This window comes from Anoplolepis gracilipes, chromosome 3 (genome assembly GCF_047496725.1).
Source record: "Anoplolepis gracilipes chromosome 3, ASM4749672v1, whole genome shotgun sequence".
Classification (NCBI taxonomy): domain Eukaryota; kingdom Metazoa; phylum Arthropoda; class Insecta; order Hymenoptera; family Formicidae; genus Anoplolepis; species Anoplolepis gracilipes.
In genome coordinates this window covers 8,953,752-8,970,620 of record NC_132972.1, presented here as the reverse complement: position 1 = coordinate 8,970,620, position 16,869 = coordinate 8,953,752, and the positions used below count along the sequence as shown (strand labels likewise).

At 29.0% G+C, this 16,869-nt stretch overlaps 3 protein-coding genes across 6 annotated transcripts; 2 read left to right on the top strand and 1 right to left on the bottom strand.

Moving 5' to 3' along the window:
* The first annotated feature begins 635 nt into the window (after positions 1-635).
* On the top strand, positions 636-3,215 carry LOC140663690 (polyprenal reductase). Of its 2 annotated transcripts, XM_072888056.1 has the most exons (6): positions 636-1,319; positions 1,545-1,693; positions 1,782-1,970; positions 2,111-2,403; positions 2,475-2,592; positions 3,127-3,215. In XM_072888056.1, the coding sequence occupies exons 1-5, from the start codon at positions 1,138-1,140 to the stop codon at positions 2,565-2,567; spliced, it is 906 nt and encodes a 301-aa protein (XP_072744157.1). In that variant the 5' UTR covers positions 636-1,137; the 3' UTR covers positions 2,568-2,592; positions 3,127-3,215. The 2 variants fall into 2 exon arrangements, with proteins under 2 accessions (XP_072744157.1, XP_072744156.1); XM_072888055.1 differs by lacking the exon at positions 3,127-3,215 and having other exon boundaries at positions 637-1,319; positions 2,475-2,871.
* Ostgamma (oligosaccharide transferase gamma subunit) lies at positions 2,744-4,810 on the bottom strand. 2 transcript variants are annotated; one of them, XM_072888054.1, is made up of 8 exons: positions 4,615-4,810; positions 4,341-4,519; positions 4,139-4,256; positions 3,937-4,077; positions 3,688-3,828; positions 3,442-3,592; positions 3,156-3,321; positions 2,744-2,999 (listed from the first exon to the last, which is right to left on the bottom strand). In XM_072888054.1, the coding sequence occupies exons 1-8, from the start codon at positions 4,699-4,701 to the stop codon at positions 2,990-2,992; spliced, it is 993 nt and encodes a 330-aa protein (XP_072744155.1). In that variant the 5' UTR covers positions 4,702-4,810; the 3' UTR covers positions 2,744-2,989. The 2 variants fall into 2 exon arrangements, with proteins under 2 accessions (XP_072744155.1, XP_072744154.1); XM_072888053.1 differs by having other exon boundaries at positions 2,744-2,975.
* An 833-nt stretch (positions 4,811-5,643) lies between these two features.
* LOC140663688 (uncharacterized) lies at positions 5,644-13,566 on the top strand. 2 transcript variants are annotated; one of them, XM_072888052.1, is made up of 15 exons: positions 5,644-5,991; positions 8,055-8,233; positions 8,595-8,882; positions 8,964-9,188; positions 9,278-9,754; positions 9,840-10,022; positions 10,118-10,318; positions 10,744-10,938; positions 11,021-11,154; positions 11,238-11,610; positions 11,724-11,945; positions 12,042-12,110; positions 12,195-12,301; positions 12,380-12,533; positions 13,078-13,566. In XM_072888052.1, the coding sequence occupies exons 1-15, from the start codon at positions 5,946-5,948 to the stop codon at positions 13,249-13,251; spliced, it is 3,027 nt and encodes a 1,008-aa protein (XP_072744153.1). In that variant the 5' UTR covers positions 5,644-5,945; the 3' UTR covers positions 13,252-13,566. The 2 variants fall into 2 exon arrangements, with proteins under 2 accessions (XP_072744153.1, XP_072744152.1); XM_072888051.1 differs by having other exon boundaries at positions 5,679-5,991; positions 10,118-10,333.
* The last annotated feature ends 3,303 nt before the right edge of the window (positions 13,567-16,869 follow it).

Genomic DNA, 16,869 nt, shown 5'->3' with positions numbered 1-16,869 from the left:
TGCACATTGTTTTTTAAGGAATACTTTTTTTCTAGGCTTCTAAGCTCATTTCTAAAAGTTCCCAAATATTCTTTCATGCAATTCTGAGAGGAGAGAACCTATTTTTTTTTTTATGTATATAAATTGCAACTTTTATATTAAGGGGATACCGATGTACCGACCGAGTTCTAATCTAACAAAACAATATATTTACTTAATATAAAAGTTGCAATTTATATACATAAAATAAAATAGGTTCTCTCCTCTCAGAATTGCATGAAAGAATATTTGGGAACTTTTAGAAATGAGCTTAGAAGCCTAGAAAAAAAGTATTCCTTTAAAAACAAATGTTGTGCTGCACATTGTTTTTTAAGGAATACTTTTTTTCTAGGCTTCTAAGCTCATTTCTAAAAGTTCCCAAATATTCTTTCATGCAATTCTGAGAGGAGAGAACATATTTTATTTTATGTATATAAATTGCAACTTTTATATTAAGGGGATACCGATGTACCGACCGAGTTCTAACCTAACAAAACAATATATTTACTTAATATAAAAGTTGCAATTTATATACATAAAATAAAATAGGTTCTCTCCTCTCAGAATTGCATGAAAGAATATTTGGGAACTTTTAGAAATGAGCTTAGAAGCCTAGAAAAAAAGTATTCCTTTAAAAACAAATGTTGTGCTGCACATTGTTTTTTAAGGAATACTTTTTTTCTAGGCTTCTAAGCTCATTTCTAAAAGTTCCCAAATATTCTTTCATGCAATTCTGAGAGGAGAGAACCTATTTTATTTTATGTATATAAATTGCAACTTTTATATTAAGTAAATATATTGTTTTGTTAGGTTAGAACTCGGTCGGTACATCGGTATCCCCTTAAAATGAAAATGCAGTACTGAAGTGCATAAAATATGTATATTCAGATTACATTGGATAAAGTTAATGGTTTTATATTTTTATTTGATCTTCGGGTGAGAAGTCTATCCCCCCCCCGTTAACCGAGATTCGAAGTTGTAAATCTGTGTTGCTCGCAAAGTGGAACAGTGAATTTATTGCGGACTTTCTAAAGAGAAACTTAAGTAACTCACACAAATGCTCTTCTTCTGAGAGTTTTGATCAGTTTGTTAACAAACGTTAAGAAATATAAACGAAGAATGGATATAAACATTTTACGCTATTTATTCATTGCGTTTGCATTGCATATGTTATTATGTGGATTACTATCCGAGTATATATATTCGTATTTACCTATAGTAATAAGAGATGTTCATTATAGCAAGTATGCTATCGCAAAGAAGCGTAACACGATAATAGAAAATTTGAATGTGCCCAAAAAGTAAGTTGAAAATTAAAATATCAAAGATAATTTAAATAATTACTACATAATTTATTAATATTATATAATTATATAATATTTCATAAATTATATTGATAAAAAATTATAATTGTTAAAAAATATTTTTTATGAAAATATATTAAGAATAAGTTAAAATAAAAACTACTATATATTTATAATGCATGCTTTAATAATAAACATTAATTATTTTTAAATTTCTTTTAGGTGGTATAGACATTTTTATATTTTTTCTGGACCAGCATCTACTATTACACTTTGCTTAATTTCTTACAAATTTCTATTTAATGGGACTATATCTGAAAGTGTATTCGCATTATTGGATATGTTTTTAGGAACATCAAGAAAACCATTAAGTATGTCTTTTTTACATATAGATATTACATATTATTAACCATTTAAAAATTTATTCATGTGCATAATTATAGTTGATTTTTCTTTTAGTACCAGCAGAAAATGTAATCCTAGCCATTGTTATATTAAATATACAATGTTGGAAAAGAGTTTATGAGACATGTTATGTTAATATATTTAGTGATCAAAAAATGAATTTAAGTGTTTATTTCGTTGGCTTTATACATTATGCAGGAATATTTTTATGTATTATAGGCGAATCTAAAGGATTTATTAGAGGTATATTTTCGAAAATTTTTAAATATACTGTCTTTTGTCACCCTATATATACATATATATATATATATATATATATATATATATATATATATATATATATATGTATATATATATATATATATATATTTTGTTAATTGCAGATTCACATACAAGTTTACAGTTGCACAAATTAACAATTATAGCATTAATCTGTATGCTTATATGTTTATACTCATTATACATACAATTTAAGAGTAATTTTATTCTTGCGAAATTACGTAAGAATCAACATGGTGATGTGACTTATGAGTACAAAATACCATTTGGTGGATTATTCAAATATATATCAAATCCATTGCAATTTACAGAAATAATTATGTACATAATGTTATCTGTGATTCTTTGGCAAGCTTCTACATTTCATTATATCACTGTTTGGGTTATAACAAATCAGGTACAAAAGAAAGCTCTACATATTTTTTCTTCCTTTAATAGAAACTAACAATATAAATAATTTCATTTTAGTTGGAATGTGCAGTTTTATCTCATGGGTGGTATCATGAAACTTTCAAAAATTATCCAAAAGAAAGAAAGATTTTAATTCCATATATCTGGTAGAGAGAAATATCATAGAAGAAACTAGGTATTTATATATCATTTCTGAGGACTACATCAGTCAATAACTGATAAATGTATAATGTGTAATTACATGTTAATGAATAATATACATAAATACTGAATTAAGAAGTTCAATAAGTTTTTATCATTGTATTAATCTAAATACATATTTCCAATTATATAATAGCGCTTATCTTTTATTATAGAACAATAGTGTGTATTAAATATGGATTTTTTTACATTACATACAATATAATCAAGATATTGATACAACATTTATAACAATATATAATTCTTTACTTTTTATTTGTGTAAAATCTTAATTTCTTATTCCATATACCAAATTGCTCAATGTTTCGTATTATAATGAAAAATGTTTTTTCGATACCTATCTATTTGAACAATAAGCTGAAACAGACAAATTATTCTTCCCTGGGATACGAATGTAATAATTCTTATAATTAAATTCAAACATGAAACATGATGATATTGATAAATCTTCTTTCAATATTTCTAATATCACCATGCTCCAACATAAAATGTTTATATTAATTTACAGATCAGATAAAATATTTTATAAATACATACCTATATGGATAGCCTTGTGCTTTGTTCCTGAATATTGATAGAAGAAGACTAAAGAAAATTGCGACTAATCCCAAACCTATCACAGCAAATATCCTACGTTTTTTAACATCACCTTTACGAGCTGCAGCTTCTGTCATTAGAATCATTCCTAACACTACTGCTCCATCTTTTTATATATAATTAAGGTCTATATAAATTGCAAACTCATTTTTGTCCTCTCTGCATCTTTATACAGATTTCTTTTTAAATAAAGTAATTTTTGGGAAAATTTATAGAAAAAGGATACTTATAACCATAACAATGTAGGTTTCCAACACAAATTGTCCTTGAGAAGATCCATGAATATACGCTACATTTCCATTTGGTGACTTATGAATAAAAGGTGGACCTCTAATATGATTCCACATTTGTCCAGATGTCATAGTTAAACTGAAGAACTGGAAATGTAAATGAATCAAAATTATTTGTGCAAGAAGTAATTATAAAGAATTTATATATATATATATATATAATTTAAAAAAATATATCCTACCAAAGCACCAAGTCCCCAAATAGTTTTGTTATAAATAAAGTCCAAGTTGTTACGTCTGAGATATAAGAAACCTCCTATAAGAACTAGCAACATTACTACTGCTACTGTGCCAGAATAATTTGGTGGTCTAAATACTCTGATCTGTAATTAACAATAAAATAAAATGTTACTATTATAAAATTATGACAAATATCAGTACTACTTCAATCCAATTAAAGTGACATGTGACAAAAATTATAATAGTGTTACCTGAATATCTGTGCGTTCACCAATCCATTTCGCTATCGCTTCTGCAGCAAATCCTACTCTCTGGATATCCATAGTATCAGCAGTTTTTGGTTTCCCTTTAGGTGGAAAATGCATATATACTGGCGCAGTGTTCAGCCTCATCTACAATATGTTGCGTTAATTATGTTCTCTTATATTTTTGCAAATAATATTTTTTGCTTACCAATTGAAACACATCTGATCCTTCGTCAAAGTCAATGGAAACAAAGAATAACTTGTTGGAGTACACTTGAGAATACCGAAATGAATTGGCTACTATTGTAAATTCGTCATTGGCATGTCTAAAGTTGACAAAAATAATTATTCAAATACATCCATATTTTCTGTAGTAGTGTATTCACAAGTAAGGACATATGTCAGTTTACCTGCAAATCTGACATTGCCTCTGAGGTGCCATGGCAGTAAACATGACTACGATAGAATAATTTCTCGGAGTGGCTTTGATATATTGCTTAAATTTTGGTCCATTGAATTTCAATACTGATCTCTTCATAGCCATTTCCATTAATTGTTGCACACGTTCGGTCAAGGAGGAACCTTGATTCTGTAGGAAAAAAGAAAAAGATAACATTTCAGAAACACATGGGGCATGACCTGTAAATATAATAATAAATAAAAGATATCAAGGAACTAACTTACGTTTTTCGTTCTGTACTGACAGGTGACATAACTTAAACTCAAAACGAATAGAACCAGAAATGTAATATAAAGTTTATACTTCATCATGTACGGAGGATTAATATGTCACGAAATTTACAACGAGACGTTTCCTCTATACCGGCGATCACGACACGCACCCATCAGCCATCAGCTTTAACAACCATTGGTAATCGCTACGGACTATGATATCGTGAGAAACCTTATTGGTCCATCGAATACAACGTGGCATTTGACGTATTCCGCGTGTTATTCGTTTTTCCTTTTAAAGTGTTTAGACCTACATTTTCGCTTTAAATTGTTAAAAAACGTGGAAAATAAACAAACTCTCTTCTGCTTTATATATTTGAAATATTTTCCAAAATTTAGAATTTATATCCAATATGTATTTGTAAAAAGGAAGTGGGGGAGAGAGAGAGAGAGAGAGAGAGAGAGAGAGAGAGAGAGAGAGAGAGAAGACTGCAAGAGAATATGCTGTATAGATCCTTAATTTTATTAATAATAATAATTATATATATTATTTATTTGTTTATTTATGATAAAACAATAATGTAGAATAATTACACAATAATTTATCTAATAATTTGTACGATAAGCATATATTCTCGAAGATGCAGTACAATTTGCACTGTGCAAAGTACTAATCGTCGATGTATGAAATATATAATAAATATAAAAACAAAATTAATATAAAATATAATATAATAAAATAATAATGAAATATACGAAATATAGTAATACATAAAAAAACAGAGTATACACTCGATCGTAAATCATAAGTGATGAGACTAAAAATGTGTTCCACTTGACAATCGCAATTGCTCACAAACATCACCTTCGTCTTTGTTTAATTTTCGGTGATCGACAAGGTTAAACAAGGACGAAGCTCATGCTCAGCGATGCGATCGTCAAATGGAACATAGCCTACGTTGCAGCTGTACGATGGTGCAAGCAAACAGCTGATTGGTCGCTTGCGCAACGGGCGTGCGACTTGCGCGACGAATCGCAAGCATCCTCGCAGTCACATAACCGTCATTTCAAATCGAATATAACCGATGCGACAAGTCGTGTCAAGAGAAGAGTCCTGGAAGCAAGTAGGGAGTAGTGTTCGGCGCGATTGAGCGCGGTCCGCATCTTTTTCTTTGCATAAGTGGGATATGTGACGTAGAAAAAGACTATCAATATAAAAAAAAAAGGACATTGATCGGTGTCAACAGGCGTTGCGTCTTATCGTGCGCGTTCTGCTTGGTAATAATCTTGCAGAGCCAATTTGAATTTGTTACTTAAAAAGTACATACGCACGATAAAGCAATATGTCTTTCTCCAAGGCAAGGATACAACGGTTCAACGAACTTGGAAGTAAGTTTTGTAGCAAGTAAACAAGATCCTTGTTGCTATGTAGCTACCGTGTACCTTGGTTGATTAATTGATTTTGCTTGACAATACCTTATTTATTTTTATGTCTAAAATGATGAAAGAATTCTAGAATTTATTTGCCTATGATTTTCGCGGTAAAATATATAATGCATGATACTTTGACGGTTTTTTTCTTGCACGTAGTATTTTTATCGATATATATATATATATGATGATGATGTAGCTGTAGCTATATATTTTTCATTTTTTTTAACTTTTGTAGTCTTGTCTTAATAAATATTGACAAAATACAGTTTGCTCTGAGATTTTTTTATATGAAATATCTAAACAAATTGTCAATATACACAAACGACCTAGACAGATTTTTTGATTACAATAAGTTTCTTTAAAATGAGCTAAAAACCTCATGGAATTTATCTTTTTAGTATTTTGTTTAATTGATATGTTAATGTATAATTTCGGATATATATGTGGCGGGAAAACCTTGATGCTGAGAAAGAGAGAGAGAAAAAGAAAGAGAAAAAGAGAAAGAAAGAGAATTCCACCTACATATAACGTATCATATAAAATATGAAATTTTAATAGATAGAATGTATTGTGCCCCGCATTATATGTACGTTTACTATGCTCAATAGTTTTTTTTTTTTTTTTTTTTCATTACAAATTAAACTAACATTTCAATGGAACTGATAATTATTATGTGATTGATATTATTATGTAAATTATGTATATTTAATTAAAGTAAAAATATATGAAAAGTGCATGAAGAAGTATTAAAATAATATTACATAGCTATTTTATATGTATATAGTTATTTTATACTTTTGTATTATGCATTTTGTACTTTTCTAGATAAACTATACTTACAAAATAAGTATGAGTTTTGTATATGTGCGTTAATATTTTTTTCTTTATTACGTATATAAAATATACAACTTACATGTACTAAATAAAAAATTATATTTTATTTTCATAATATAAAAAAATAAATACAAATAATTTTTCTATTGCATACGATGCATATATTTTATTTTGCAGACAACGTCTAATATATCGTTATTACACACATATAACGCGTGCACAAAATCGATTAGAAATTTTTTCATTATAAATTTCTTAAAATGCAGGAAAGAGATAGTAATGTGAAATCGATTATAATAGATATATGTCCTATTTTAGTTAATTTAAGTCAACCACAAAAAAAAAAAAAAAAAAAAAAAAATAAAGAAAAAAAGAAACAGCTATATAATTTGTTTTACATATTCTTTAATTACAGTTATATTTTTTATTATAATTATTATTTTCGTAACTTGTATTTTTTGTACTTTCCTTGTAAAAATATTATCTCATTGCGTAGATAATAAGTAAAGAAGTGAGAAACCATCATACTTTATATTATTTTTTTATACTTTATATATCGTTGTATCTCTCTCGCTCTAGAGACTTTTAAATTTTATATATTGATCCCCGCAAAGAAAACGCGCGGCAGACAATAAAAGAAGAAGACGTTTTATCGCGTATGGACACGATGGGGTGGGAACGTTGTCAGCTCTGCACCTGGTTATTCTACCCCATAGAGATGTATCCCTCGCATTTAGAACAGCTGTCTTTCCCATTTGCGTCTGTTTCTCCCCATGCGCGCCAAAAGGAAGTCTATTTAACCGCGTCTTTCTTCTTCTTCGTCCTTGCGTTGGGCGGGTTACATAATACAATATTATTACTTATAAAAATAGTTCTTATAAATCTTCCAAAATTTTTGAATTTACATTTCTTGAAAATAACTAATTCGCTCACTTTCATTCGCTGTTATTGACAAGTTAATCTTCGATATTGATAGATCTCATAATTATCTTGTACAATCAGAAATTAAAACATAAAAATAATATATATATGTAATTTCTTTTAAATCGTTGATTTTATAGCAAAATATATACTTCCAAATACATCACAGATTAATGATAATAATATTGACATCTGTAATCGAAAATATGATTATTTAGATAGATTTTATATGTTATTTATTAAAGTATGTTACGATTTTGTAGGCGAAGTACCTCCGCCGGGCGCTTACGATCCGAAATTCGACAAGAAGGTAAAAGGAATTATTATCGAGAAATCTGACAGATTTTTAGATACTAAAAGCACAAGCAGCGCGGAATGCAATGCTTCGATTGCATCAGGAAAAAGTAACAATACAACCACATCAACTTCTCTTTTCCGAGTGGTAAGACTTATTGCAAATTATGTCACTGGTTGAATTACAATACTGAAACAAAGCTTTGTTTATCGAAATAATATATGAATATAGAATGAAAAACTATATAGAGAGAAAACAGTGTTACATTGTTATTAATTAATCTATATTAAATATATATATATATATATATATATATATATATATATATATATATATATAGATTTTTTAAAATAATTATCCGCGATTTATAATTAACTAATGTGACAATGCATAGAGAGTATATTTAAACAAACAAAATATGCCAGACTTTTTTAGAGATTACTATATCAAAATATATTATTGAATTTGAATATATTGTAAAATTAATTACAATCATATTTTTATGTAGCCTCAATTGCCGCGGAAACGATTGATCACGAAACCAACAGATCTCATTTGTTCTAAAAAAAATGGACACACATTTTCGATCAGTAAATCAAACATGAAGTATGAATCTAACCAACAACTTGCAGACCTGCAAGTAGAGTGTTTGAATAAGGATAAAACCATACATGAACATGAGAAGCATATAGAGGAAATGAAGGAAGATGTGCGTAAATTAGAAGCTGAAATAGAAAAACTGCATAAGAAACAAAGTGAAATGGAAGTGCAACATACAGAAGATATAGAAACAATGGTTAATACAATATTTTCAAATAGAAAAATTATTTGTTATTTACCAATGTCAATATTATATATATTTTTTTTTAATTTACAGACTAAAATGCAACAGGAAATGATAAGCAAGCATGATTATAAATACCAAACAGAAAAGCATCAACTTCACTTTCAATTAGTAAAACTATCTGAAGAAAAAGAAAGAGAAATCTCAAAGCGAAAGACAATGGAAATAGAACTCCGAAATCGTGCAAACGAACTATCAAGAAGAATAACTGTATTAGAAGCTGAACTATGTGCCACGAAGGAAGAAAATAAAACAATGGTAAATTAGATAATTTTATTTTTTAAAAAACATGATATATAAACTATTAAAAATTATATTCTTTTAAGTTATTTTTCTTTTTTCAATAGATTGAAGCTCTTGAAACGCGCATTAAAGAACTACTAAACACATTAGAAGTAATAAAACGCGATCATGATACCGAAATTGGATTATTACAAAAAGAAAAAAGTCAACTCGATGTTTGTATTACGGATTTGACTCAAGAACGATCTAATCTTGAATCTAAATTGGAAATAAAACAGAATGTTATTTTGGAACTTCAAGCTCAATTATCTGCTCTGCAATGTGAATTAGATGAACTGAAAGCGGAATACGAGAAACTTGCCGATGATTCCATTAAACGAATTTTCGATCTTACTGACAAGCACGAGAAAGAAATTCAACATTTGAAAAATGACTTCCTGGAAGAAAAAGAAAACTTATTAACAGAAAATGAAATTTATAAGACATGTGAATCAGAAGCAAAAGCAAAAGCTAATGAAATGGAAGAAACAAATTCTTTTCTTATGGAAGAATTAAAAGATATTCAAAGGCTTTATAAAGATGTATGTATTTTCTATATGCGTATATATACATATGTTCTATTATTTTAATCATATAATTTTAATTTAATTTTCTTATTTATTTTAGGTCAGCCAACGATTGCAACAGGCTCAAACTGAATTGGAGCTTTCAAATGAAAAACATATTATTATAATAGAAAAATATAAAAAGGATTTGGATGATGTGAAAAATGTACATATTGAGGATAAGTTGCAACTAGAGCAATTATTAAAAAAAACCAAAGAAGAATATTTGAAAGAACTAGAAAATGTATGGTGATAAAAGTTTTCATTTTAATTGTAGCAGATGTGTATTTTTATGTGTAATTGGTTATCTCTAATAATTATATACATTATTTTACATAGATTACATTAATGAAAGATAAAGAATTAGATACATTAAAACAAGCTACTACTAAAAGAATCGAAGAGGAAACTAAACAAGTAATGAAACATGCTGAAAAAATAATAAAAACTGCAGAGTCTGATAAAAGAAACGCATTGATAGAATGCCGTGCCGAAAACAAGGAACAAATGAAAAAAGTGATTGTTGAATGCGACGCGAAAGTAAGCGGATCACACGTGCGTAAAATGCCAAACATCACTGACTAATTGTTCTCATTGTTCTTCTCGTGTGAAGTTTAATTCTTAATTTTAGCATTAATTGTAATACTCAATGTAATTGTAGGTAATTATTCAGTAATAGGAAGCTAGCTGCAATTTCAATGACCTTAACATATGTTATCAAAATCATAATCCTAAGATTATGAAAGTTTAGTCGACTAAAACCAAGTCTCAAGGTCATTGACGTCAGAGCTGATTCCCTATTACTGAATAATTATCGTAATTGCATAAATTATTATAAAATTGTATCTGTACTTTGTAGATGTTTGTCTGTAGAGGTTGTCTTTTCTTTCTGTGATGTTTGAGAAAATTTCTGTTATAATGGAGCAACATCATCACAGTTATTAAAGTAGAATTTTTGTATTTAGGTCAATGCTATGATGAAAGAGGCACAAAACACCGTAGAAGATGAAATGCGACTTAACAATGAAAGATTAAGAACATGTTTGGTTCGTATGGAAATGGAGTATGATTTATTAGATGAGAAACTTTCGCAGAAAGATGCTGAAATCGCCAAACTCTCTGCAACACTCGAAGAGCTTAGACTTTCCATAGAAACTCAGGTTATTATGCGTTACAATTAATAATGTTGCATAATACATTGTTGTTTATAATATAGTTAAATAAATAAATTGTGATTTTTAGGAAAGTTTTAGTCAAAGTTTGCAAATTGAGTTAGATAGAGCGGAAACCGAATTGGCGGAAAAAAAGGAAGAATTGAGAGCTTTAAAGGATCACATCAGAACAGAAGGAGCCGAAATGGTTGCAAGGAAAAAAAGGTTAATATCGTTGATAAATTTTGTTTTATAATACTTCAATTTATTTCATTTTGATCAATGATTATTATAAACTGATTATTTAGGTTCGAAGTAATAATGGCTGAAAATGAAGCATCCGTGTTCGCACTTACTAATCGTTTGGCACAAAGTAATGCTGAAGTGGAAAAACTACAAGATGAATTAAAACATAGTGAAGATTGCATTCGCGAACACAGGGAGCTGCTTAGTGCAATGCGCAGTAGTTCACAATTGGTGGATGAGCAGATTCATGCTGTTATGAATGAATTAGATACTCATAGAGAGCTGGTAGATCAACATGAGATTAATAATTTATCTCAATTTGAATCAATAAAATCTATTTTTGAGACACAAATCGAGGATCTGAAACAAAAAGCAGCAAAAGAAATTGCAAGACTTCAAAATAATTTGGAGCAGAAATCTTCACAAAACAATGAGGTAACTTGATTGTGTACTTATTATTGCACTCATTTTGATATTGTGTACTCTTTGTACAACACTTAAGATATATTTCTAAAGATTTTAATTTTAATTATTAAATTCTGTTGTAGCTAAAAAAGCAACTTGATGAAATGAGTAAAAAACTTCATGACGCGCAGAATCTATTACTCAATTTCGAGGAACAAACTGATGTTCAGAAGCTTGACATTTCACGACTGGAGTTAGCAAATAGCAAACTGTTAGAACAATTAAAAAACCGAGAAAAGGAAGTAGAAAAAACTAATCAATTACTTAAAGATCAAACAACACAACATAAAACTGTTGCAGTCATGGTAAGTCGAATATAGTATCAAAATAATGAATCAGCTTAATGTGCATATATTATTAATTGATAATTCTTAATAATTATACACTTGAAACATTTACAGACAAATGCTCGAATAGAAGAGCTTTTGCAAAAGCTGGAGTGGTTCAAAACAAGAGAAAAAGATGTAGAGGTAATAATCTTTTTTGAACATAGAAAATTTGTTGAACCTAGATGAGAATAAAACATTGCAAAAGAAAAAAATATTTTGTTATAGGAAACCACTTTATCATTGGAGCAAGAACGAATCAAATGGAGGTCTTTAGAAAATATACTTAAGCAACAACTTCAAGAAGAAAAAGCGCGACGAGAAGAAGCCGAAGAGTGAGATTACAATTTAATAAAAACTTTTGATCATGAATTCTAAAAATAGTAAATAACAATGTATTTTATTATCTATAGAGAAGTCAAGAAAATTATAGAATCAAACGATCATCTCAAAAAGGATTTCGAGGAAATTAGTGACAAGTATGCTGAAGTAATCGGTCATCAGAATCCTAAACAAAGGATCAAACATGTTACTCATCTAAAAGAAAAGAATTATCTTTTGGAACAGGTGCGTTCGGATAGGTTCACTATTGCGTTCGCATTTTTTATTACAATTTTTGCTGTTATTTTGATGTATGACTATTTATTTTGATGTGATATGTATATATTTCACGCTGCTTTGAAGTTACTACATATTTTTAATAGAACTGCCACTATAGTATCATTGAAAACAAAAACACTTGTATGCAACATTATTTGCACGCTTACATATCAAATTAGTAATGCAATAATGTGACAAAACATTTAATTTTGGGAAATAAGAGTTGTGATGTTGTACATTCTACAGGAAATATGAATTATGATATGTACATTCTAATTACCAATTGTAAATAATATACCAATATTTTCTAGCTATGTGTTTTACAGCATTTTTTTATAGAAATAAATATTTTTTTATTGAAGCAACTCTATATTGCGTTTTTATTTGTCCATAGAGCATATAATATTGAATTCAGTTTCAATTCATTGAAGTTATAAATAAATGTGTGTGGTATGTGTTTGTATTTTGTATATCTTTTGTTTTCTCTAATTAAAGATAATGATTTTTTTAGGAATTACGTGCCAAGACCAAATTAATTGAACAACAACAAAAGACTATAGAAAAGTTAAAAACCGAAGAAAAACGATCTCATTGGAAAGGCAAGGAAAATGTAGGAATGGTACATTCGACTCCAATTTCTTCACCGCATAAGACACTGACGCCGTTAAGAAGTCGAAATGATTGATTTTAAACAGTAGTTCAATAAAACTTTTCTTCTTAAATTATCAATTTAGATTGCAAATGTTTAAAATGAGTTGTGTACGAAATAATGTTCTGAAAAAAAACTGGGAAAATGTTCACCGCGATAAATGTTTGTTAAAAAAAAAGAAATATAATTTTTTTTTTTTTTTTTTTTTTTTCAAAGAAAGATATATTTTTATAAATTATAAAATAATTGTTAATAACAAGCTCCTACTGTTAATTTTATCATTATATGTTTCAAACTTGACAGAATATGTCACGTTTTCGGCGATATATTTTTATTATAGAGCATGTCAAATATTTTTAATATTATTTTAGTTTTATTTTTAATGATTTTTGTATGATTTTGTATGAATTGATTATTATTAATATAAAAACATGTCCAATCGTATAATTTGGTTCTCAAGTCTACTTTTCTTTTTCTCTCTTAATTTAATTTTTTTACATTAATTTATTACGTTTCCATGCACAGAATTATTGGTAACAAAACAAACTGTTTTCGACTCGCGAGTAAGATAACTATAAATAAAAAAACTATTTTTTCATTAGATTATTGATAAATTTTTAGAAGTACTTGTATAAACGGATGAAATCTCTCTCTCTCTCTATATATATATATATATATATATATATATATATATATATATATATAAAAATTAATGATTCTCTTTATAAAAATATATTTCTAATAAAGTCACACATTTTTTAAATAATACATTTTATTAAAAAAATTTAGAAAATATATTTTAAATGTTGGAAAAATATTTATACAGAGGTATGTACACACTCATTCACTCATGAAAGTATAATTCCTGTTCATAATTTTATAAAGCCAATTTTATTCCGAGTATATCATAAAAATACAGAATTACATTGAATTAAATCACCCAAGAATATAGAATTAATTTCTTATCAGTAATAATTTAAACGCTTTAAATTAAATAATTACAATTTTAAAAAATTATATATATATGTATGTATGTATATAAAATTATATATATAAATGATATATAATATATACATAATAATATAGAAGTAAATAATACAGCTTAGAAAGACAGATCAAATATTAAAATATACGCATATGTGTGTAATGTGTTACTCATTAATATTTTATGCAATGATATTGTTTAAAAGAGATTATGCGTGAACGCGGAGAAGCTGTTAGAATTATTAATAACAACTGATACATACGATTCTATAGATATACATTTTATTATGCTCAGTCATGCGCCCAAAGTCGTCACAGCGTACGCTCGTATATTTTATATATCTCGTCCTTAGTAGCTCTTGACACCAGTAATCACTGCTCTTTGAACTCCTCCACTCTAAGGTCAATAGCTACATGAATTTTAAACATCGCCGACATCCTCTACGACATCTAATTAGTTTCCATCTTAACGTCTCGTCTATTTACCGTTAATAGCGACGGTTCGCCTACTCCCTAAAAACAACGTTTTCGTGTCAAGGTGCAGGACTTACAATTAGATAGCTTGATCTCTATCACAAAACCCTGCAGATGTAATTTGCGGGGCGGGAACAGAAACTTTGGAAACAGGATTCCGCTATATCATCGCGTAATTTGGATTTTATGCTTCGCGTGATCCTGTCGCGCCGGATTAGTCGCCACATATTAAGATGAATTTAAATGAATATATAATATCACGATCTTTATTTTCAAATGCAAAGCATATCTAATGATTTACATTTATTAATCCTTTGAGATACATTTATTATTCCTAGCTGACTTTTATAAACTTGGATATTGCAGTAATCTCTTGAGAGATTACTGAGCAAATCGGATTAATGCTGATTGCACATATAAAAGAAATTGCTTTTTAGCCGCCATTATAATTGATATAAAATAAATCGAATAAAAGTAAATGATTTGAGAAAATTTTAAATATAAACTCTGAATCAGCGCAATACGTTTATTTATTTTCGATCAATTTGTGATAATAACTAACATCTGCTGTGCTGAAAAAAATTCTGTTAATATATTATAAAAGAAATTTTATTAATTATTTTATTATTTCTTTCAAGATATTTATTGATAAAACTTTTAATATTGTAATTCTTTAATTTTGTAAAATGCATGCATTTTATGTCATTGAAACATAAAATTGTAAAATCACTATAAGAGAAAGAAATGAAAAAAGATAACAAAGAGATAAAAAAAATATAAAATAAGAATAGAGCACTAAAAATATTAATATAATTATATATAATTATTATATATAAAATTATTTAAATTGAAATTATAATTTTATGATTAAAATGTAAAGTAAAAAACGTAAAATAAAAAGCAATTTACGCAGTAAATCGATAAAAATATTTCAAAACGAACTTGGATGTATCATACGTGTAACGCGTAAGATAGTTCGCAAGACCATCCCAAGAAAGCGCTGGCATCCACATTTTAGCTTATGAAATATACATTATTGTTATTCTTTGAGAATTAACAACGCATTGATCGATGCATATTTTTGTTTATGTTAATTTTGAATTCGTGTGCCTCGAATATATTGTCATTTTAATTGCTTGATGATGATACATTAATAATTATAAATATTATATGTATACCACTACTTGAATAAATTTTGTTCAAAAAAAAAATCAACTGCAAATCAAATCCGTAAATAATTAAAAAAAAAAATAATTTACTAAATTCGAGACGCTCTTTATACACGGCTTGACAATTCGAATTATCGGAATGTTTTTCCCCACACGCGATACGTATTGTTCGCGAAAAACGAGTCGCCCTCGATCTACGATCCTTGCGCAAAAAGAGAAAAAGAAAAAAAAAATCGATCATAGTTGTCGAGTTGACCCCGCTTTCACAATTGACTCTATTTTGCGCGGTTCGCCTCCGAAAGGAGAGCTCTGTCTATTCGTCGACCCGCACCCCTGGAGCGGCGAAAAGGGTGAAGACGCCAGGGGAAGGAAAGGAGTGAGCAGCGGTTGGCTGTTGCTTTTGCTGCAAGGATCTTGCTGCAGAAAAATTACCGGTTATTGCCGCCGCGGAACAGCGTATGCACGGCCATGCCGACCTTTTTAAGGGGGTCAGGATTGACGTGCACTAGCGAGCCTCCGCGTTAGAGCTGGCTAGCCGGAAGGGATTTGAGCGTGAGAGAGCTTTCCCCGGAGCCACGATAATTACCCCCAATGGTCAGCGGGAAAGCGGGTCTCACACCGCCTTTGGATACCCCGTATACCCCGATTCCTGCATTCTCCCGGTCCTCGTGCGCGCATTAAGCCGTACGGATTAACGGATATGTCGAATCCCCTACGCCGTCGTGTTGCTTCCACCCTCTGGCGCATCGATAACGCGCGCGCGTGTATGTGTGTGTTGCATGTGTGCGCGTGATTTCCTTGACAGATCTAATTTGCGCGAGAGAGGATGGCGTCTTACGCCGGTTTCGATTGATTTCCTTTGTCCTTGGATCAGCGATATCTTCTCTTCTGTGCGCAGACCTAGTCTCGGTTAGTCGTTTATAAGACTACCGCAAATAAATTGCCCTTTATATATTACTTATATATAATAATAATATTTATAAAATAATGTAACACTTAATATGTAATCGTATGTAATAATTATAAT

Bases quoted from the DNA above. Each gene is read 5' to 3' on its own strand.
- LOC140663690 (XM_072888056.1), top strand. From the start codon at position 1,138: ATGGATATAAACATTTTACGCTATTTATTCATTGCGTTTGCATTGCAT. The intron at 1,320-1,544 runs GTAAGTTGAAAA...AATTTCTTTTAG, and splicing joins AATTTGAATGTGCCCAAAAA to GTGGTATAGACATTTTTATA. The intron at 1,694-1,781 runs GTATGTCTTTTT...TTTTTCTTTTAG, and splicing joins AACATCAAGAAAACCATTAA to TACCAGCAGAAAATGTAATC.
- Ostgamma (XM_072888053.1), bottom strand. From the start codon at position 4,701: ATGATGAAGTATAAACTTTATATTACATTTCTGGTTCTATTCGTTTTG. The intron at 4,520-4,614 runs GTAAGTTAGTTC...TTTTTCCTACAG, and splicing joins GTCAGTACAGAACGAAAAAC to AATCAAGGTTCCTCCTTGAC. The intron at 4,078-4,138 runs GTAAGCAAAAAA...AACATATTGTAG, and splicing joins GATCAGATGTGTTTCAATTG to ATGAGGCTGAACACTGCGCC.
- LOC140663688 (XM_072888051.1), top strand. From the start codon at position 5,946: ATGTCTTTCTCCAAGGCAAGGATACAACGGTTCAACGAACTTGGAA. The intron at 11,155-11,237 runs GTTAATATCGTT...CTGATTATTTAG, and splicing joins ATGGTTGCAAGGAAAAAAAG to GTTCGAAGTAATAATGGCTG. The intron at 11,946-12,041 runs GTAAGTCGAATA...AAACATTTACAG, and splicing joins ATAAAACTGTTGCAGTCATG to ACAAATGCTCGAATAGAAGA.